Here is a 24,063-nt window from a genome sequence, read left to right on the forward strand (position 1 = left end):
GGCCACATCGGCGGATGTTGTAGATGTGAGCGGGACAGCCTTTGGCCACCTGGTGGTCCTATCGATCATCGTGAGGAGGTGGGTGAATCCCCGCGAGGGGGGGAGGGGTCCTACCAGGTCCACGTGAACATGGTCAAAGCGTCGCTCTGGCACTGGGAATGGTGCCAATGGGGCCTGGGTATGGCGATGTACCTTCGAGCGTTGGCACTCGACGCAGGTGTTGGCCCAGTCGTGCAAATCCTTCTTGAGCCCATGCCAAACGAACTTCACCACCATAAACTTTTGCGACGCCTTCCTGCCCGGGTGAGAAAGACCGTGGACGGCCTCGAACACCGGCCGTCTCCAGATGGTGGGTACGACAGGGCGAGGCCATCCCAAAGAGAGGTTGCACAGTAGCGTGGTGCCCGTGTCCTCGAACGGCACATCAGACAGTAAAAGCCCCATGACCGCTGTCCTGCAGGCCTGGACATCCCGGTCGGAGATCTGATCGGCCGCCATGCGGGCGTAGTCGATGCCAAGGTGAACCGCGCCAGCTATGGATCGGGGGAGACAATCGGCGACCGTATTGTCCTTCCCAGCAACATGTTGGATGGCCGTCGTGAACTCGGAAACGAAGGAGAGCTGGCGTTGTTGGCGGGCAGACCACGGCTCCGAGACCTTGGCCATTGCAAAAACCAGGGGCTTGTGGTCCACAAACGCCGTGAACGGGCAGGCTTCCAACAGGTAACGGAAGTGTCGGACGGCTAGGTAGAGGCCTAGGAGCTCACGATCAAAGGTACTGTACTTTCATTCGTTAGGGCGGAGCTGCCGGCTAAAAAAGGCAAGCGGATGCCACGGCCCGTTGACCCACTGCTCATGCACGGTGCCAACCGCGTAGTCCAAAGCGTCCTTGGTGAGAGCAATCGGTGCCTCGGGCGACAGATGTGCCAGGATGGTTGCACTGGCGAGGGCCAGTTTAGCGTCCGTGAAGGCCTTGGCCATCTCCTCGGTCCAGTCAATGTCGCGTTTGGTAGGGTTGCCTTTGATGGCCTCATAAAGGGGCCGCATCAGCTGGGCCGCCCGGGGCACGAAACGATGGTAAAAGTTCACCATGCCCAAAAACACCTGCAAGGCCTTGACGGTGAGGGGGCGCGGAAAACTCTTCACAGCCTCCACTTTAGACGGCAGTGGGACGGCCCCCTCCTTCGTGATGCGGTGGCCGAGAAAGTCAATTGAGGCCACCCCGAACAAGCACTTGGCCGGGTTAATGATCAGGCCGTGCTGACTGAGGCGTTCAAAGAGCGCTCGGAGGTGAAGCCATAACCACAACTCTTACTTTGTCAATCTCCAACTCTTATATACAGTAACTATAATATTGTTACAGATCCGGGTTTCGGGGTTGTGTAGCCCCTACCTCAAGTGGTCTTATAGGCTTTGTGGCGGGCGATATCTCATAATAAAATACCACAAGGGAACTTCTCCGACTCCTCCCAAACTCCCGGTCCTGAGGCCACCGGTTATGGATAACTCCGTGCTCCGGCAGGTTGCTAATAAACCACGAAAGCCAATTAGATGACAAAATCTCCCAGGGTATTCCATCTGACACCATTTACCTTCGGTTGACGTGGCCAACCTAATGGGGGATCGCGCCCCCGGTTCGTACTCACCTATCTTATCTAATTAGGGGCAGCTGAGTGAACTACCGAGTACGGACCGGCTAATGTTGTAGAGCCAGTTGGTTGGGGAAGAAGTCCCTGCTATCACTACTGCACATTAGCTGAGTCAATCGGAAAAGAGACAAAACTGGCAAGTTCGAAACAACTGTTGTCTATGGGGTGTGGGTGAGGTGGGTGGTTGCCCCCCAAATATATATATTTGCTCTCTCCTCCGAAACCAGACACACACACACACACACACACACACACACCACTCGTGATATACCAAAGTTTGATCACTACATTGAAAAATAGGGGCAATACCCCTGAGCGCTCACCTGGTCGAATAAAGCAGTATACTACACTAACTAAAGGTATTTGAAACAGTGTCACGGTATTTTAAACCAATTTCAATGGTTGCTGGAAGACAGGGCAACATGTAGAATCATAATAACATAAAAATAAGACTTTAAATAAACAAACAAAAAATACCTATTTTGTGGGGGAACCCACCACCCCCGTAGAACCCCTTAGACTCCGATTTATTCTTAGTGCCGTGAACAAACTTTGGTACGTCATGGGTGGTGAAGGTTGTGATCAAGTTTCATCGCAATAGTGTTTGTAGTTTCAAAGGAAAAAGCAAATTCCTATTTTGGGGAGTCAAACCTGGATCCACTTTGACCTCCAGTAAACCCCCTTAGACCCCGATATTGTTTTTTTTGCATATGTAACCGGCTTGATTCCGTGAACAAACTTTAGTCACAACATACCAAATATAATTTGTGCCAAATTTGGTCACAATCCCATTAGCGGTTTCGGAGAAGAAGTTGCAAGTGTTTACGGACGGACGGACGGACTGACGGACTATGCGCCATCACATTTTCCGGAACTATTTTCCAGGTGAACTAAAAATGAGATGGAAGGTTCATTCATCTGGCAATCCTTAGAGAAGGCAGCGTGAGCACATGTGTCTTTATCACGGGTGAATCCATGTTCCATGTTTTGAACGAGTGTTAAATTTTCCCGTTGCAGATTTTAGGGATTATTGGGATACGGAGTTCAGCATGCATGTTTAAAGACTGGATTGAGTCACATAGCCGCAGACCGTCTTTCAATGGGCTTCAGGACTATCAAACTCTAAGTCTTCATCAGCAGTAAGAGGTCATTAACGTAAACCAGTAAAATGGTGGGACTCAGCATACAGTCCTGAGGAAAACCGCTTGCCAAAAGAAGGGTGGAGTAAGTCAATCCAGTGATTTTCCACATTTGCGAAAAATGGATGGAATTCACGGAATCGGTGACGTGAAACGGATAACTGAATCTGATGAAGGATAAAACGGAATGTAGTCACATTCAGGAAACCAGAACAGCACTCGGTGGAGCGCACTCCTCCGCCAGGCTGAACAGTTTACGTTTTGTATCCACTGATGGGCCGGATCTGGATTCAGACCTGAACCAAAATGTAATTGGCTTGGTCTTGTCACCTACCGGCTTGATTCTCCACAGATGTAATTCACAGAGCGTAATTGCAAAAAGTTTTAAAAGAAAGTATTACACAATTCGACGCACAAGGGACGAATACCTGGAGCACGAGCACAGACAATGTTCTGCTCACATCGATCACAGCTGCTTCAGACGACCGGAGCTGCTTTTTTTTTCTCCATGGCAATTTATTCTTCCATTGATAACACGAAACAGAATTTATTTTCTGAAACCGAACTTAGGTTTTTTTTGGACAAGGAAAAGGCACTTTTTTGAAACGGAAAATCACTGGTTCCAAGTAAAGTGTAAAATAAAGGACAACATCCTGCGTGAGGTTCCAGGCATCTATGTTCTCACTGTTGGATTATAGCAAGAGACCATATCAATATCAACAAGGAGAAAAAGATGTCATAGCCCCCGTGGTTTTAGCAATTTTGTTGTACGGAGTTAAAGGCCGCCAGTCGGCCATCTTTGGTCGGATTAAAAAACAAAATCTTCTGCATATGTATAATTCTCATCTCATGTTTTGTCTTTGTGCCAAGATTGAACAAGATCGGTCCATGCATGTCGAGAAATGGTCGGGGACACGTTTAAGTAACAAAATGACCGCCAGTCGGCCATCTTGGATCTGACCTCGAAAATAAAATACGAGCATATGTAACCCGTCATTCATTATCTGTGTGCCAAGATTGAACAAGATCGGCAAATGCATGTCTGAGAAATGGTTGAGGACATGTTCACTATCGGGTTTTTTACAACTAAAATGGCCGCCAGTCAGCCATCTTGGATCGCATCGTAAAGCAAAATGATGTGCATATGTACACCTTCATATAATTTCTTTGTGCCAAGTATGAACAAAATCTGTCTATAGATTTTCAAGATATCGTTGCGGACGCACGCACACACAGACAGACAGACGGACGGACGAGACCCAATACATAAGTCCCCGTTCTAATTCCAACGGGAGTAATAACCAGGGTGGACGCCAAATTGATGGTCCGATGTGATGATGGGGGAAAAGCAGAATGCTGCAATTTATTTTTCATAACAGTTTCCGTTACCTTGCTGACTTTGGGAAGAAAACTCACGAAAAAGTGCAAAACACCATTTGCTACGTACACTTGACTCGAGTATCTTAACTCTGTACTGTATGCACCTTGTTTTTACTTTAACATATACCATGTAATGTGATGTAGAATTTGTAAATATACAGCTGGTAGAATATTCCAATTATGCAATGGATGTCTATTTGGCAGGAACGACTGCGAGATGGACGCGGTGGTTGTTGCATTGATCAACTCTGCAACTTCTATCTTTGCTTCAATCCCTGTGTTCTCTGTTCTTGGCTTCAAAGCAACTGTCTCTCTTCACAATTGCCTGGACAAGTAGAGTATCTCACAAAGTGCAGACAGACCTCAACCAAATAGGGTAACAAATACTATAACCAAGATATGACTATTCTGACATGTACTTCTGATGTTTTCTCTTTAGGAATATCAAGCTGCTGATGGATGAGTTTGATGTAGCTGAAGGAACCATCACTCGGGAGACTTTCACATATTGGTCCGGAGTGTACAACGCAAGCGATCATCGCAGGGTGGATTCTCTTGACTTGGCCGAATGTAACCTGCACACCTTCTTAAATCAGGTAAAGTAGCACACGTGGGCATATTATGCATGTACCTGAAAGCACTGATAATTCGGCCTTTGGATATGAATATACTCTCTCTTGTCATTTTGGTTTGAGTATGTAAAATAAATAAAACATATTGCTTGACATAACACCATCAAACTGGGATGGCACGCATACCTCGGTAGACACACGCATACCTCAAGTAGAGCGCATACTTCCGCACGTTTACCTCGGTGGACACACGCATACCTCGGTAGACACACGCATACCTCGGTAGACACACGCATACCTCGGTAGACATACGCATACCTCAGTAGACACATGCATACCTCCACACATTTACCTCTGTAGACACACGCATACCTCGGTAGACACACGCATACCTCGGTAGACACACGCATACCTCAGTAGAGCGCATACTTCTGCACGTTTACCTCGGTAGATGCACGCATACCTCGGTAGACACACGCATACCTCAGTAGAGCACATACTTCTGCATGTTTACCTCGGTAGACACATGCATACCTCGGTAGACACACGCATACCTCTGTAGACACACGCATACCTCTGTAGACACACGCATACCTCGGTAGACACACATACCTCGGTAGACACATGCATACCTCCGCACATTTACCTCTGCAGACACATGCATACCTCGGTAGACACACGCATACCTCGGTAGACACACGCATACCTCAGTAGAGCACATACTTCCGCACGTTTACCTCGGTAGATGCACACATACCTTGGCAGAGCCTATCAGTGGGGTACAAAGTGGGTAGTGGGTATCTCCGTACCTCCACACGGTTGAACAGTTCACGTTTTGTACCCCACTTATAAGCCTCATCTGGATACGTACCTGAACAAAAATGTAATTGGCTTGTTATTGTCACCTACCCAACCTGTCCAACAAGTTTCGTCCCAATGTGTCCATAACTTTTTGAGGTATCCTGCTCACAAACAGACAGACTCACAAACAGGGGTGAAAACATAACCTCCTTGCACCTTGGGTGGCCGAGGTAACTAAGATTATTAGCCCCCGTTGGACTTATGGATTGGGTCTCGTCCGTCCGTCCGTCCGTCCGTGCATGAGTGTGTCTGCAACGATATCTCGGAGGCCATTTTATTACTTTTTGAACGTGTCCCCAACGTACATATAATCCCAGTCCAGCATTCAGACTGGTGTCGAATTGAAGTCCATATTTGCTGGACCTGAACTCAGACTTGGGACAAATGCGTTTGGACTCCAAACTTTCTGAGTATGATTCCAGCTTCAAACCGTGTGAGTCGATGGGACTTGTGCTGCGCTTATCAGAAATCGACTGTGTGATGGATGTAGAACCACCTTTAGAGGCCATTTTCCCCCGCAGAGCAGGGGTTGGCCTTTTTCGGGCACCGTGGTCCCCTTTTTGAAGCAATGTTTTATGGCCGGATGCCCTTCCTGCCGCCAACCCTGTTAGTCGCCTCTTGCGACACACAGGGAATTACCGGTGAACTGGTACTCAATTTGCCGACCTTGGAATGATGACAGGCTGTCAACCCCCCTGGTGTTAATTCAGCGATTGCCCGGGATTCAAACCCAGGATCCTAGTATCCCAGGCCGACACCCTAACCGCTAAGCCAATGAACCCAGGATCCTAGGATCCCAAGCCGGCACCCCAACCGCTAAGCCAATGAACCCAGGATCCTAGGATCCCAGGCCGACACCCTAACCGCTAAGCCAATGAACCCAGGATCCTAGGATCCCAAGCCGGCACCCCAACCGCTAAGCCAATGAACCCAGGATCCTAGGATCCCAAGCCGGCACCCCAACCGCTAAGCCAACGAACCCAGGATCCGAGGATCCTAAGCCGGCACCCCAACTGCTAAGCCAATGAACCCAGGATCCTAGGATCCCAAGCTGGCACCCCAACCGCTAAGCCAACGAACCCAGGATCCTAGGATCCCCAAGCCGGCACCCTAACCGCAAAGCCAACGAACCCAGGATCCTCAGATCCAAAGCCGGCACCCTAATCGCTAAGCCAACGAACCCATGATCCTAGGATCCCAAGCCGGCACCCCAACCGCTAAGCCAACTAACCCAGGATCCTTGGATCCCAAGCCGGCACCCTAACCGCTAAGCCAACAAACCTAGGATCCTCAGATCCAAAGCCGGCACCCTAACCGCTAAGCCAACGAACCCAGGATCCGAGGATCCCAAGCCGGCACCCTAACCGCTAAACCAACGAACCCAGGATCCTCAGATCCCAACCCGGCACCCTAACCACTAAGCCAACGAACCCAGGATTCTAGGATCCCAAGCCGGCACCCTAACAGCGAAGCCAACTAACCCAGGATCCTAGGATCCCAAGCCTGCACCCTAACCGCTAAGCCAACGAACACAGGATCCTCAGATCCCAAGCCGGCACCCTAACCGCTAAGCCAACAAACCTAGGATCCTCAGATCCAAAGCCGGCACCCTAACCGCTAAGCCAACGAACCCAGGATCCGAGGATCCCAAGCCGGCACCCTAACCGCTAAACCAACGAACCCAGGATCCTCAGATCCCAACCCGGCACCCTAACCACTAAGCCAACGAACCCAGGATTCTAGGATCCCAAGCCGGCACCCTAACAGCGAAGCCAACTAACCCAGGATCCTAGGATCCCAAGCCTGCACCCTAACCGCTAAGCCAACGAACACAGGATCCTCAGATCCCAAGCCGGCACCCTAACCGCTAAGCCAAGGAACCCAGGATCCTCAGATCACAAGCCGGCACCTTAACCACTAAGCCAATGAACCCAGGATTCTAGGATCCCAAGCCGGCACCCTAACCGCTAAGCCAACGAACCCAGGATCCTAGGATCCCAAGCCAGCACCCTAGCCGCTAAGCCAACGAACCCAGGATCCTCAGATCCCAAGCCAGCACCCTAGCCGCTAAGCCAACGAACCCAGGATCCTCAGATCCCAAGCCAGCACCCTAGCCACTAAGCCAACGAACCCAGGATCCTCAGATCCCAAGCCAGCACCCTCATCGCTAAGCCAACGAACCTAGGATCCTCAGATCCCAAGCCAGCACCCTAATCGCTAAACCAACGAACCCAGGATTCTAGGATCCCAAGCCGGTACCCTAACCGCTAAGCCAACGAACCCAGGATCCTAGGATCCCAAGCCAGCACCCTAACCGCTAAGCCAACGAACCTAGGATCCTCAGATCCCAAGCCAGCACCCTAGCCGCCAAGCCAACGAACCCAGGATCCTCAGATCCCAAGCCAGCACCCTAATCGCTAAACCAACGAACCCAGGATCCTAGGATCCCAAGCCGGCACCCTAACCGCTAAGGCAACGAACCCAGGATCCTAGGATCCCAAGCCGCACCCTAACCCCTAAACCAATGAACCCAGGATCCTAGGATCCCAAGCCTGCGCCCTAACCGCTAAGCCAACGAACCCAGGATCCTAGGATCCCAAGCCTGCACCCTAATCGCAAGCCAACGAACCCAGGATCCTAGGATCCCAGGCCGGCACCCCAACCGCTAAGCCAACGAACCCAGGATCCGAGGATCCCAAGCCTGCACCCTAACAGCTATACAAACGAACCCAGGATCCTAGGATCCCAAGCCTGCACCCGAACCGCTAAACCAACGAACCCAGGATCCTGGGATACCAAGCCGGCACCCCAACCGCGAAGCCAACGAACCCAGGATCCGAGGATCCCAAGCCTGCACCCTAACAGCTAAACAAACGAACCCAGGATCCTAGGATCCCAAGCCTGCACCCTAACCGCTAAACCAACGAACCCAGGATCCTCGGATCCCAAGCCTGCACCCTAACCGCTAAACCAACGAACCCAGGATCCTAGGATCCCAAGCCTGCACCCTAACCGCTAAACCAACGAACCCAGGATCCTCAGATCCCAAGCCGCACCCTAACCGCTAAACCAACGAACCCAGGATCCTCAGATCCCAAGCCGCACCCTAACCGCTAAACCAACGAACCCAGGATCCTTGGATCCCAAGCCTGCACCCTAACTGCTAAACCTACGAACCCAGGATCCTAGGATCCCAAGCCTGCACCCTAACCACTAAACCAACGAACCCAGGATCCTAGGATCCCAAGCCTGCACCCGAACCGCTAAGCCAACGAACCCAGGATCCTCGGGCCCAAGCCTGCACCCTAACCGCTAAACCAACGAACCCAGGATCCTAGGATCCCAAGCCTGCACCCTAACCGCTAAACCAACGAACCCAGGATCCTGGGATCCCAAGCCTGCACCCTAACCGCTAAACCAACGAACCCAGGATCCTGGGATCCCAAGCCTGCACCCTAACCTCTAAACCAACGAACCCAGGATCCTCAGATCCCAAGCCGCACCCTAACCACGAAACCAACGAACCCAGGATCCTAGGATCCCAAGCCGGCACCCTAAACGCTAAACCAACACTAGGCTTATGTGATGGGTGTAGCTGTTGTAGTTTTTACATTGGATAGTTTTGTTCCTTGGGAGATTAGAAGGTTCCTTCACACACGTTGAATGTAAACATTTGACCAGATTCTGTGTAATTGTTCCAGGCCGCATCAGGAACAGGATTGGTTTTTATCATTTTTACGGAGGCAATAGTCAACATGCCACTCCCTCAGCTGTGGTCCGTCCTCTTCTTCATCATGCTCTGCATGCTCGGCATGTCCTCGATGTTCGGAAATGTTGAGGGTGTATTAACCCCGCTCTTGGACCTCAAAGTATTCCCACAGTCATGGCCCAAGGAACTCATCCAAGGCAAGTATTTCCTACCATACACACCTTGATTTCCATTGTTGTTGAAGAGGTTTTATCTTTACCTTCATTACCTTTACCTTCATTGCTGTGTATTCCGCAGGTTTGATTTGCCTGGTGTTTTTCCTTCTTTCTTTGGTCTTCACTCTTGCATCGGGGAATTATTGGTTGACGGTCTTTAACGACTTTGCTGGCTCAATCCCCTTGCTATTTGTGGGGCTTTTCGAAGCCATTTCAGTTGCTCACATCTTCGGATTTAATAGGTATTTTAAACCACTTTAAACTCATAATTGTGTTCCATAGAGTCTACACTATAGCATCTGCACAGTAGAGTCTGCATTGTAGAGTCTGCACTGCAGGGTCTGCACTGTAGTGCAGGGTCTGCACTTATTTACAGCAGATTGCAATGCAAAGTTATTTTGCCCATCAATGTGGCTCGTTGTTTAGAACTGATCCAACAATGACGGAGATGTACCAGATACTGCACAAATTGAAATTCTTTTTGTTGAAACAAATAGAAGAATATTCATCGAGGAACTTTATATCAGGTGCATTTAAAAAAGTTAATTGTGTTGCACTCTTGGTTTCACTCAGAGCTGGAGCTCAGCGCTACTTATACCGCCCAATGCAAATTGGTGGTGCAACATCGAGCGGTGGAGGTTGGATTTGTGCAAACAGAGGGCAAAACAAATACAGATACATTCAAAGTACACCGCCCCCATGCCAAATAAATAAATAACATCCAGCGCGGCATTGCCGGAGGGCCTTTGGCAGCTCATAGACATCGAGACTGTATTGGGAGGGAGAGGTGTGCAATAAATGATTCATTAATTGCATAATTAAAATCAATAAATAATAATCAAAAAATATTTTCTTAATCAATTGGCTAATAGCATAACTAAACCACTAGTGCTTCATCCGAAGCCGTAACTTTTTGAAAATTAATAACTAGGTCATTAATCGAAAAAAGATAAATAATTAATTGATTATTCAATAAATAATTAATCGATGAATTGATTAATCAATAAATCAAAAATAACCTTTACAGCCAAATTAATGGGTCATTGTCATGTCCAAATATCAGCTTCCTAACTCAAAAGGTGCCTGAGATATTGGCCAGATGAGAAAGGAAATAAATAAGTGCTTAATTGAATGAATATGAATGAATGATCGTTTTAAGGCCATTTTTCCCTGCTAGAGCAGGGGTTAGCCTTGCGGGCCCCATGACAATCATGGTGCCCTGTTTGAGGCAATGTTTTTATTAGCAATAAGTGCTTAATTCATCGATAATAATTTAATAACTAGTCTATTAATTGATGAATCACAAAAAAATATCGTTTTTGCCAAAGCACGTGCTCACTGTTTTGCCGAAATTTCAGCTTCCGAGCTCAAAGGATGGCTGAGATATCGCCCGGACAAACAAACAAACAAACAAGAAAACAAGAAAGAAACCGGAGTGAAAACTGAGTACTCCCTTTCAGTGTGCGTCATTGCCGGGCTCCCTTCTTTGCCCGGCAATGATGTTATGCAGCACCTGGAGATGGCATAGGAAAGTAGCGGTGTGCAATATCCTGCTTGCAAAATAACATTTGGCTTCAACATGACTCATGTCTGTTCACCCATCATCTTACTATAATTCACCAAGTGTCCGTCTGTCCGTTCGAAGGTACCGCAAAAACGGCTGAACCGATCGCAACGAAATATTGGGTGGGTATTCCTGGGACCCCTTGGAGTAAAATAGACTATATTGTTTTTCCAATTTTTTCCCAATTTTCCAAGTTTTCCAATTTTCCAGGTTTCCCAAACAATGGAATAATATTTACCGATATGAACAGTGATGTGGCTTTTGTTGAAATTCTACATACCAGGAGAGAGTAGATTGACTCCTGACGAACTCTTCCTACATAAACGTGCGGCTCCGAAATAGCATGGCAGCGTGTGCAAAGTGACAGAAACAGGTGTAGTGGCCACTTCCGTGTTACAGATTCGGCGCGCACTCTTCACACATAAATGTGCGACTGAGAAAGACGTGTAGCAGCCGCTTCCGTTTTGCAGAATTCAATCTTTTTATAAAAATGGGCGCCATGTACTGTTTAAATTTTAATGATTTGCGTGTGATATGATTCAACAGGTGTTTATATGAATCGGTTAAAATAAAAAAGCGTTCAATTTCTGATATTTTGCCTTTTCATTTGGGCTTCCCAATTGAAACCCCGCCCATAGGGTGGGTACTGTTGCTAGTTTCAAAAAGTTGAGCTTTTCAAATGCAGCACGGGAAGCGGCCGCCGTAAACGGGAGACAGATGAATGCACGGACAGACACCACGGTTCACAATATATGAGATATGTATAGGAGGAAGAAGAAGCCTCAACACTATCACTGCCTATATAAAATCTATCAATCAATGTAATCAATATACCCCAGAACCAAACAACCAAACAAACAAACAAACAATATATTTATGATAGTCCTATCACCACCACCACCACCGAACATGATTAAGAGTAAATATCATTTTAAAAGTTGAACTTAAGCCTACCTGGTGCATTCAGAAGCCCCAAATACGTCCATCCCATCGTTGTTAAAAAGCATCCAAACCAGAAACGGTATCTCCCTCAGGGATGGCTGCCTTGTACATCCAGCTCCCGCGTAAATAACATCTGGCACAAGTTTTGTGTATTTTCACGTCGTGTGTCCTTTGTTGGAGAGTTTCCAATACTTTGCTGATAATGATGCACAGCAACGTCTTTCCAATTGCAGGCATCCAGTAAATAAATCGCCAAGCTGCAATGTTCACAGGAGGCATGGTTGCAAGGTTCAAAGTCCATTCACTGGTAGCGATAGTCTGGGTTTGGGTAGAACATGCCCGTCCACTCGAGCCTTGCACCGGCCCACATCATCGGGGGTTTGTGCAGTCTGGGCAGCTGTGAGGTCTCTGCCCTTTTGGCGAGCTGAGAAACATTTCCAACTCTTTTGATATGCAGAGGTACACTATTTCTCTTCAGTACTTTTCCAAGTATTTTCAGCTTATTTTTAAAGCTTTATGAGTCATTTTAGGTAAGAATCCTTATCTCATGTACACAAATATACATTAACATGATCCGATCAACATTGCTGCTAAGGGGTTTCTACGCGTGCGCACCAAGCATTTTGGGGCGGATTACTTCATTTCGAAAATCCCGTATTTCTCGTGAATTTTCTCCCAGACTGAAACACTCTAATGCCATATGTGAAAAATGTTTATAAGTTCAAGTTGCTCTCATCAATAACTGATGAGCAACGAAAAAGCAGAAAGTTATTTTTCTCCTATTCACATTCTTGTTCTCAATATCCTTGTTGAGAAAGCAAAACATATTGTTGCGGTTCTGAGAATGTACATATTGATTAATAAAGGTTAAAGGTTTGCCCCCATAGTTAGTCCACATGCAACACGTAGGCCACCTTAGAACATTAGTTATGTCAAAGGAATGGCCTCTAAAGGTGGTTCATATGTGAGAATAAGGCCATTTCCAATAGTGATACCTGCGTTGTGTAAAAGAAATAAGAGTAGGTCCCATTAATTTTGCGGCCCACTCTCCAAATCGACCTCGTTGGGCATCATCCATCCCACGCCCTGATTTGGCTAATACACCTCCTTTGCCAGCAGTGTTCGCTGCCCTTGGGTTTTCACTCGAAACCAGCCAAATGACACGAGGTAGGCCTGGAAAGGGGGAGGAGCGCAAGGTCGGGGTGTGGCCACGTCAAGCAGACGTCAAGGGCGGAGCCGGTAAGAGCCAACAACCAACCAGGGCTTGGGTGAAATGGTGTGAGGGGCGTGGTAAGTGCGCGGCTGGCAAATTCCAGAGGGTTCGCTGGTCGCTATGCAGCGCTATATAAACGTGCACGCAAAGCCCTTTGAGAGGACTTGAGGACTGCCCTTGTGAGAGAACTGCACTTGTTGTAAAGGACTGGCACGATTCGCGCATGAAAGAGGACTTATGAGCGGAGCACTCGTTGGAAGTTTGGCTTATTGAGGATTGTGCAAAGAGGCCTTGTGAGGGAAACGCATTAAGAAGCGCGTTCGAGCTGCCGATTATTACATACGTGGTTGAGCCGCAAGTGTAACCGCCAAGCCAGCCTACCTTTCGCCCGCATTCCGCCCTGTAATTGTCCGCTCCGCGCAAACGACACGAGGAGAGTTCCTGGCCGCTGCCGCCTGACCATCTGCTCCACGGTACGAGTCGGGAACCGGAGTGAGCTGCCTGGATGCCATCATCCCCGGACGATCTACCCAACCTTCTACATCCCCGTGTGAGTGTGTCTGTGTGTGCGGGCCCGTTTGTCCAGGGATAAGTTAAGACTGTATAAGCTTCACTGTGTGTACTTCTCCTCCTTCCTGTACAAATTATTAATAAACCAATTGTTCTTCCTTGTTTCTTCCTAATTCGACCGTATCAGTCTTTTCCTCCATTGGGTAAGCGTGGCACGATTCGGAACCGCTCAAATCGGGTTAGTTCTTGTTAACGGCCCGGATCACGGCTCGCTATCGCTCGGCGTTTCCACTAAAACCGTGGTTCGGGCGGGGTTATTTCCTCGCTTCATGGGAGGCGTTGGTAATTAGGTATTAGGAATTCGGCCTACGACCCAACCCACGCTGACCGGAAGGAACGTCATAGCCCCGGATCGCGTCGGCTAGATACAAGACAAGGGGATTAATCCCCCCTTGGTAAGGGGGAAGGCCGACGTTGAGATCTGCAACAATATACACAACTCAATAACATTCCATTTATATAAACGTCCGCACAACTTTGGACATTGAAGATGTAACACCAGATCTTTTTTAATATTTAAAATTTAATGTTTACTTTCAGTTAAATAATTAGTCTTATTTCGTTTTTTATTAAAAATAAGCAAACAGGATTTCAAAAAGCTATTTGAAATATTTTTTCTCCAAGGTAACCTTAGTGTTCATCTGTACAATGTATAAACAGACATGATATCAGGAGAAGAAAAAGTTAAGTTGTTATGTATAAACAACATGGGTGTCAAAAATGAGTTGTAAATCGGTAATGCTGCTTGTCACAAAAAGATCACAGAGAAAGTAACAAATGGCAGATGTAACTTGAATAGTGTGACCACAAATGACCACGATTCAGACTTGGAAACGTCACGTTATCAACCAAAACGTCTTATCAATTAAAACGTCTTATCAACCAAAACGTCTTATCAATTAAAACGTCTTATCAACCAAAACGTCTTATCAACCAAAACGCCTTGTTATCACCCAAAATATCTTGTTATAAACCAAAATGTCTTGTTAAAAACCAAAACATCTTGTTATACAGTGCATTCAGAAAGTATTCAGACCCCTTCACTTTTTTCACATTTTGTTATGTTGCAGCCTTATGTTGAAATCGTTTCAATTCATTTTTCCCTCATCAATGTACACTCAATACCCCAAAATGACAAAGAGAAAACAGGATTTTAGAAAGTTTTGCAAATTTATTAAAAATAAAAAACTGAAATATCACATTTACATAAGTATTCAGACCCTTTGCTATGACACTTGAAATTTAGCTCAGGTGCCTCCCATTTCTCTTGATCATCTTTGAGATGTTTCTACACCTTGATTGGAGTCCACCTGTGGTAAATTCAATTGACTGGACATGATGTGGAAAGGCACACACCTGTCTATATGAGGTCTCACAGCTGACAATGCATATCAGAGCAAAAACCAAGCCACGAGGTCGAAGGAACTGCCTGCAGAGCTCAGAGACAGGATTGTGTCGAGGCACAGATCTGGGGACGCCTACAAAAAAATCTCTGCTGCATTTCAGGTTCCCAAGAGCACAGTGGTCTCCATAATTCTTAAATGGAAGAAGTTTGGAACAACCAGGACTCTTCCTAGAGCTGGCCGCCCGGCCAAACTAAGCAATCGGGGGAGAAGGGCCTTGGTAAGAGAGGTGACCAAGAACCCGATGGTCACTCTGGCTCCAGAGATCCTGTGTGGAGATGGGAGAAACTTCCAGAAGGACAACCATTACTGCAACACTCCACCGATCTGGGCTTTATGGCAGAGTGGCCAGACGGAAGCCTCTCCTCAATGAAAGACACATGAAAGCCCGCTTGGAGTTTGCAAAAAAGCACCTGAAGGACTCTCAGACTGAGAAACAAGATTCTGTGGTCTGATGAAACCAAGATTGAACTGTTTGGCTTCTGTCTGGCCTGTTTGGCTTGTTATAAACTAAAACGTCTTGTTATAAACTAAAACGTCTTGTTATAAACCAAAACGTCTTGTTATAAACCAAAACGTCTTGTTATAAACTAAAACGTCTTGTTATAAACTAAAACGTCTTGTTATAAACTAAAACGTCTTGTTATAAACTAAAACGTCTTGTTATAAACTAAAACGTCTTGTTATAAACTAAAACGTCTTGTTATAAACTAAAACGTCTTGTTATAAACTAAAACGTCTTGTTATAAACTAAAACGTCTTGTTATAAACTAAAACGTCTTGTTATAAACCAAAACGTCTTGTTATAAACCAAAACGTCTTGTTATAAACTAAAACGTCTTGTTATAAACCAAAACGTCTTGTTATCAACTAAAACATCTTGTTATAAACCAAAACGTCTCGTTATAAACCAATACGCCTCGTTATAAACCAAAACGTCTTGCTATCAACCAAAACGTCTTATAAACCAAAACGTCTTTTATAAACCAAAACGTCGTATCATCTGAAACGTCTTTTATAAACGAAAACATCTTGTTATCAACTAAAACGTCTTATCAAATAAAACATCTTGTTAACAACTAAAACGTCTTGTTATCAACTAAAACGTCTTGTTATCAACTAAAACGTCTTCTTGTCCCCCATCACACCGCGGAGCGAAAGGGGGACTATAGTTTTCCCCTCCGTCCGTGCATGCGTCCGTGCGTGCATGCGTCCGTGCGTGCGAACGTGCGTGCGTGCGTCCGTGCGTAAGCGAAGGACCGAATTCTAATTTGGTGTGTGGGTGCAACACACGTCAAAATCCAAGATGGCCGCCGCCATGTATGTCTGACGCCATGTATGTCTGAACCTTGTGAGCGGAATATCTTGAAAAATAAGCGAGTACCAACTTCGAATCTGGTGTGTGGGTGTATCTAGGCATAAGGAAGAACGCTATTGAAAATTGGGTCGCCACGTCAAACTGAAAGATGGCCGCCACCATATATATTTCTGAACCTTGTGAGCGAAATAGCGTGAAAAATAAACGAACTACTAACGTCCAATCTGGTGTGTAGGTGTATCTACGCATAAGGAAGAACGCGATTGAAAATTGGGTCGCCACGTCAAAATCCAAGATGGCCACCGCCATGTATGTCTGAACCTGTGAGCGGAATATCTTGAAAACTAAACGTACTAACTTCTAATCTGGTGTGTGGGTGTATCTACGCATATGGAAGAACACTATTGAAAATTGGGTCGCCACGTCAAAATCCAAGATGGCCGCCTTGCGTCTTCCACGTTGTCAACTCACATCACTTCAACGACGGGGGACCTAGGCGTAACGCTTGTTATCAACTAAAATGTCTTGTTATAAACCAAAACGTCTTGTTATAAACCAAAACATCTTGTTATAAACCAAAAAGTCTTGTTATAAACCAAAACATCTTGTTGTAAACCAAAACGTCTTGTTATAAACCAAAATGTCTTGTTATAAACCAAAACGTCTCGTTATAAACCAAAACGTCTTGTTATAAACCAAAAAGTCTTGTTATAAACCAAAACATCTTGTTATAAACCAAAACGTGTTGTTATAAACCAAAACGTGTTGTTATAAACCAAAACGTCTTGTTATAAACCAAAATGCTTGTTATCAACTAAAACGTCTTGTTATCTTGTGTTGGGTCATTCATCACAAGTCGTGGTCATCACATTACATCACACAAAGTGGTCATACGAGTCCTCGACCAGACAAACTCGACTTGTGATGAACTACTCAAAGTGGTCATACCAGTCCTCGACCAGACAAAATCGACTTGTGATGAACTACTCAAAGTGGTCATACCAGTCCTCGACCAGACAAAATCGACTTGTGAGGAACTACTCAAAGTTGTCATACGAGTCCTCGACCAGACAAACTCGACTTGTGATGAACTACTCAAAGTGGTCATACGAGTCCTCCACCAGACAAACTCGACTTGTGATGAACTACTCAAAGTTGTCATAGGAGTCCTCGACCAGACAAACTCGACTTGTGATGAATTACTCAAAGTGGTCATACGAGTCCTCGACCAGACAAACTCGACTTGTGAAGAACTACTCAAAGTGGTCATACGATTCCTCGACCAGACTAAATCGACTTGTGATGAACTACTCAAAGTTGTCATACGAGTCCTCGACCAGACAAAATCGACTTGTGATGAACTACTCAAAGTGGTCATACGAGTCCTCGACCAGACAAACTCGACTTGTGATGAACTACTCAAAGTGGTCAAACGAGTCCTCGACCAGACAAAATCGACTTGTGATGAACTACTCAAAGTGGTCATACAAGTCCTCGACCAGACAAACTCGACTTGTGATGAACTACTCAAAGTCGTCATACGAGTCCTTGACCAGACAAACTCGACTTGTGAAGAACTACTCAAAGTGGTCATATGAGTCCTCGACCAGACAAACTCGACTTGTGATGAACTGTAGATGTTTCCTCGATTGTGTGTTTGCTTGCACTGAATTGTATTTCATATGTTGCAATGTCATGTGGATTTAACCTTAGAATGCATTACCCGGGACCAATTATGTACTATCGGGTCCAATGGACCCGGCTGCAAATAGAATGCCTTCAGGGTTCAGGTTAAGAGTTGTTGTTAGCTAACCTGGAACGAAGTTCGAAGAAGCTTATGCGATGGCGCGTTGTCCGTCCGTCCGGCCGTCCATTCGTCTGTCAGTCCGTAAACACTTGAAACTTCTCCGAAACCGCTAAAGGGATTGTGACCAAATTTGGCACAAAAGTTATTTGTTGGGTTGTGACTAAAGTTTGTTCACGGAATTTAAAAAAAAATGGGGGTCTAAGGGTGTTTACCGGGGTCAAAGTGGATCCAGGTTTGACCCCCCAAAATAGGAATTTGCTTTTTTCTCAGAAACTACAAACACTATTTCGATGAAACTTGACAACAACCTTCATCCCCCATGTTGTACCAAAGTATGTACACGGCACTAAGAAAATCAAAGTCTAAGAGGGTCCATGGGGGTCAAAGTGGGTCCAGGTTTGACCCCCCAAAATAGATATTTGCTTTCTTTTCTGAAACTACACACACAATTTTAATGAAACCTGACAACAACCTTCACCACCCGTGCTTTACCAAAGATTGTTCACGACATTAAAAAAAATTGGGGTCTTAGGTGGCATATGGTGTTGGGGGAGGAGGGTTTTGCCCCCAAAATAGTTATTTTTTTGTTTGTTTAAATTCTTATGATTATGTTCGTATGATTCTACATGCTGCCCTGTCTTCTAGCAACCATTGAAATTGGTTTAAAATACCCTTAATCCGTGCAGTATATTGTTTATTCCACCAGGTGAGCGCCAGGGGGTATTGCCCCTATGTTTTTTGTTTTGGACTGAGCTGCGTTTTGCAAGCGATCAATGCTTCCATTTATTTTATGCGTACATTTTGTTTATGATCAATACTTATATTTCTCTTTTTGCATTGGTTTGCGTTCCGTACTATTTGCTCGCATGTAACAGGAACCTGCAGTCAACTGCTCTTTTCCATCTTCAGGGGGAATGTCATGTATGTTTGAAGTGCCTGCAATTCAGAAGCTACTGCAGTGTTGTTGTTGTTGTTGTTGTTGGTGGTAATTATTGTTGCTGGTGGTTGGCCCAAGCGACCTGCAAAAATAAATGCACTTCTGGGAATCTACATGGCCCAACGCTGGAGCTGGAGTCCTGCTTGTATTGCAATTAATATCACGCTATTATCATTGATATTACGTTATTACGCTCGCCAGAGGAGAGGAATTGCATTTGGGTCCATTTGTTTGTCTGTCTGTCTGTCTGTTTGTCTGCACAGAATAAGTATGCTCTTCTCTGAAACCGTTGGTCCGATTGACAGGAAATTTTCACCATAGCTGTTCCTCCTGTAAAAAATTATAAATGATAACTATGACGTCATAGGTCACGTGGTAAAAACCGCAAAACCTTGCACTTCTAAATCTCCAAAAGCGCTGCGTATAAAGAATTGAGACATGGCTCATTGTAAAGATCTCTCCATAGGGAATAACATGCGTTAATGATGATGTCATAGGTTCCTCCATTATGACGTCATAATTGGACAAGTACAGAACTTCATCTGATCAGGATGAAATTTCTTGAACGCCATCTATAGAAATTGGTGGAGAAAATAAATAAATAATGATGTCATCGGTCACGTGGTTCGGTCGCCATATTTGTTTTATCACGTAAGCCTTAAAAACCTCTAAAAAACATTTTTCTCCGAAACTGCTGAACAGGTCGAGGCGAAACATTACATGCATGATTGCATACCTATGACGAACAAAAAGTTATGCGACCATGACGTCATAGGTCACACTGTTTGGCGGCTACGATTTTTTTTCGAATAAAACTTTAAAAAGCCACTCCTCCAGAACGGCTGAACAGATCGAATGGAAACTTCACACATATGTTCCCCATGCCTTGGAGATACCATGGTGTCCTTCAATAATTCATGTCACATGGTTTGGTGGCCATATTGGATTGAACAAAAACCTTTAAAAAAATTATATCTCTTGATCCGCTGCATTGATGTGAAACTTCAACATAATGCAATAGTCGTAAAGAGGAACAGGTGTTTAAAATTTCAACATGATTGGTCTTATGGTCTGGCAGCCAGAAGTTGTTATTGTTTGAAGAAGAAACTCCACTTTTTATCTTTTCCAACCATGTGAGTTTTCAATACATCTATTAATTATGTACTGTTTGAAGTCAGTGGCATTCTGTCAATTAATTACATACATCTATTAATTATGTACTATCGGAATGTATCTTTCGACACTTTGGACTGCTGAGACCCATTGGACCTTTGAAGAACCTTTAAGACCCCCCAAGACCCTTAATACCACATATACCCCCAAAATATCCTAAAGACCTTAAATACCATGAAGAACCAGAGGACCCCGAGGTCTCAAAAGAAACCGATGACCCCAAAATAACCAAAAGACCCCGAGGATTCGAAACACCCCAAAGATTCAAAACACCCCAATGACCCAAAATACCCATAGGACCTTGATGCCCCAAAAGATTCAGAGGATGCAAAAGACCCCGGGGACTCAAAAGACCCTGAGGACAGCCTCATTTTAAAAATAATTAAAATACAATACTGAATTCAGTTTCATAAAGAGGACGTAATGTGTCACGCGCGTCTGATGAAAGTGGGGTGATATAAAATAATGAATGACTACAAAAACACCCCACAAATATGTCGTGGCGAGGGTCTGCAGTCTCTGGAATGCTCTTTCTTGTTACTTTTATTTGAAGCAGCCTTGGAAAAACCCCATGATTGGCTCTCTTAACACAGATATACACCTTAACACGGATTTCACCCAAGGTGGAAAACCCCTTGAGGGGTGGGGAGGGAGGGGGGAGAGAAATGAAGTTGCTACAACCTCCATCGTGTGATCCTTCGTCCTCCTGTCAAGTTCGGTTAAGATCATCCTGTCAGCATTTGGATGATATTCAGAGAAGCCCAATTCAAATCAGACACATGTAGCCAATGGAACGATTGTCTTGTGGCTTTTGCAGTGGACTTCACATTACTCCATTTTCGTGCTTTGTCGTTTCTCTCTTGCCGATTGCAGATTCAGCAAGGACATGAAGGAAATGGTTGGTCGCACACCAAACCGCTATTGGAAGGTGACTCTGTGTGTGATCAGCCCCTGCATGCTGGCTCTTATATTCGTGGCCTACATTGTTCAACAAGCGTTGATGCCATTGACATATGATGCGTGGAACCCTTCATCGGTATTCCTCGCAGATCAGTTATTGAGCGTGTTTATTATTGTTCCCTGATTTGTGGTCAGTGTTGTTTCAATGTCTCCATCCTTTTGTGTTCACAGAAAGATTTCCCAAAGCAAGATAAATTGCAATACCCACCATGGATGATCTTCATCATCGTCCTGATCTCAGGGGCTGGTGGAGTGGTGTTTGTGGTTGCTGCGGTGTACCAGTATGCGCGAGGTCGTACCGAAAAACCGACCATTCCTTCGGTCTCTGACCTTATTAATCAAGGCAATAGTGCTGTGCAATCTGACCAGGACAAATAGCAAGGGACAGGGTGTCTCAAAAGTCGCGAATCATTGAAATTTTTTTGGTGTGGTGTGCAATTCGTGGGGACAATATTATAGGCCCCTATTTTTACGAAGTTCATGTTACAAGTGTGAGCGATCTCAGGGTGATTGAAGAGATTTTGGTTCATAATTTGGATGACATTCTAATTCTGCGATAGAGAAAAGTATTCTTTCAACAGGAAGGGGCTCCACCACATGATGCCACAATTATGCGAAATGTTTGGATGACACGATGCCTTTGAGGTGGCTAGGAGGTCGTGCACCTCATATAATGGTCCCCAACATAGTCCAGATTTAAGTTTTAAGGGGACACGTGAAATCAGCAGTTTTTACCACGAGACCAGGTACTATTGAAATGTTCAAAAACACCTGTGGCTATGATAAAATCTGTGTCAATGTTAAGAAACTCTTCGCTGATGAGAATATCAAACTCTGTGTAGTTGAAAAGAAAAACAGATTTTTTTAATAGGGAAAAATAAAATTAGGTGGCAAGAAACAAACTCTGAGGTCTCCTTATCTCTGCATTTGCGTAAATGCTGAAAAAATGCGGCTTTCCCTTTCCTAAGCATGGCTGTGATGACAAATCCATGGAGTAAGATCAAAAAAGTTTTTAAAATACAAGATCAAGGCTTGTGTAAGAGATAACGTTAATCACAAAAAAAAAACGGACACACAAAACACATATAATAAAGGGAGCGGGAGACAAGATGGGGAGAGAGAGGGAAGCACACAAGTACAACAGCAGAGAACAGGGACATCGGGAGATCTGTGGGAGGGAGAGGGCTTGGGGGGGAGGAGGCATGGAAAGGGGGGGGGGGGGATTACTGAGACATCCTGCCCTTTGTGCAGGGATAACAAGCGTCACAAGTTAGCGTTTGAGTTTCGCCACACGTGCCCACCTACCCCCAGAAAAAAGCAGCATTTTCGTTGGTTGGTTTCATTGAGATCCGTTAATCCGTTCTTACTTATACACGATGGACAGAAACACGGCTCCTTTTATAATATGGATATCCCGACGCTTCCAGACTAGAAACACCCTGCACATGAAATATTAACCATGGCAGAACAGCAACAATATCTGTTAACATGGAAGATTTATTTTTAGCCCTGCATTTTTTTTGAAAGCTGTATCTAGGCCAAGATTTGAAAAAGGTGAAAGATTGCTCTGGAATCACAAATAGCCTGAACCCGAACAAACAGACAAGGGGCAAGTATTTTGCACTGATGAACAGGTCTCACCGTATATATATATATATTCATATTTATAGATGTATTATATATATATATATATATATATGTATCTTCTATAATAATATAAAACGCATTATCCGTCCATCTGTCTCTTCCATAACTCCAAAACCATGAAACCTAGCGGCCCAAAACTTTGCATGCATACACCTGGACCTACAACAGATTGTAAGGATGAAAACTGGGTCTTTGGGTATGTTATAACTTATAACACTCTTTTTGAAGATGACTAACGAGGTGCTCATTAGAAAATAAAAAAAAACTTGATGTGGTGGTGTACCAATATGGCGGCCTACCATCTTGGTCAGCCCACTGCACCTTGCTGGGTTCTTAAGTCGCCATTTTGTTTTGGCCTACTCAAACGTGCCTTGCCTTGGAAACACGATCGATTATCATTTCATAATTGAAGCATATCATCAAAATCTGGATTCAGATATGAGGATTGGATGCTGTAGACTTTATAATGTCCAAATCTGGAGTGAAATATGGCAAAATTTACCATATCTAGCCATTGATGAATGCTATTCAGGCTGCTTTTGCAAGGCATAGCATTACAGTAGACAGAGCTCCCTTTTTGTTTTTAGTCACAAGGCCGTGGAAGTTTGGGTGTGTTATAACAGGCTTTTTAAAAATTTGTCTGCTCTCAGTGGTTTCCACATGATTTGCTGTTTGAACTCAATCTGTTTTTAAAATCCCTCGGCCATTTCAACCAGAAGCAATCAGCTTGCTATCGCTTGCCAAGCCATTTTGTTCCTTATCACCCATTTTGTTGGAGTGCTTAAGCCGCTCCCCTACCTTCCCCTCCCTCCTCTCATCCGCTCCTCTCCCTCCCTTCTCTCTTCCCCCCCCTCCCTTCTCTCTTCCCCCCCCTCCCTTCTCTCTTCCCCCCCCCTCCCCCCATTTCATATTCCCGTCAGGAAGCGACTCATTGTTACCCGGCAATGCTGGGTCCTTTTGCTAGTATATATATATAATATATAGTATATATATAAATATATATA

At 45.1% G+C, this 24,063-nt stretch overlaps 1 protein-coding gene across 1 annotated transcript in view; it reads left to right on the plus strand.

Annotated features, from left to right (window-relative positions):
* The window catches only part of LOC137424402 (sodium-dependent neutral amino acid transporter B(0)AT1), a 64,846-nt gene extending 42,532 nt beyond the window's left edge, over nt 1-22,314 (plus strand). Inside the window, exons 8-13 of the mRNA XM_068111821.2 lie at nt 4,373-4,501; nt 4,608-4,764; nt 9,303-9,507; nt 9,608-9,767; nt 21,326-21,488; nt 21,584-22,314. Of these exons, the coding sequence (XP_067967922.1) occupies nt 4,373-4,501; nt 4,608-4,764; nt 9,303-9,507; nt 9,608-9,767; nt 21,326-21,488; nt 21,584-21,790 (1,021 nt within the window). The 3' untranslated portion in view covers nt 21,791-22,314. The remainder of the gene's footprint in view (nt 1-4,372; nt 4,502-4,607; nt 4,765-9,302; nt 9,508-9,607; nt 9,768-21,325; nt 21,489-21,583) is intronic.
* Nucleotides 22,315-24,063: the final 1,749 nt, after the last annotated feature.

The sequence above is a fragment of the Myxine glutinosa genome, chromosome 4 (assembly GCF_964187855.1).
Source record: "Myxine glutinosa chromosome 4, kmMyxGlut1.1, whole genome shotgun sequence".
NCBI lineage: Eukaryota > Metazoa > Chordata > Myxini > Myxiniformes > Myxinidae > Myxine > Myxine glutinosa.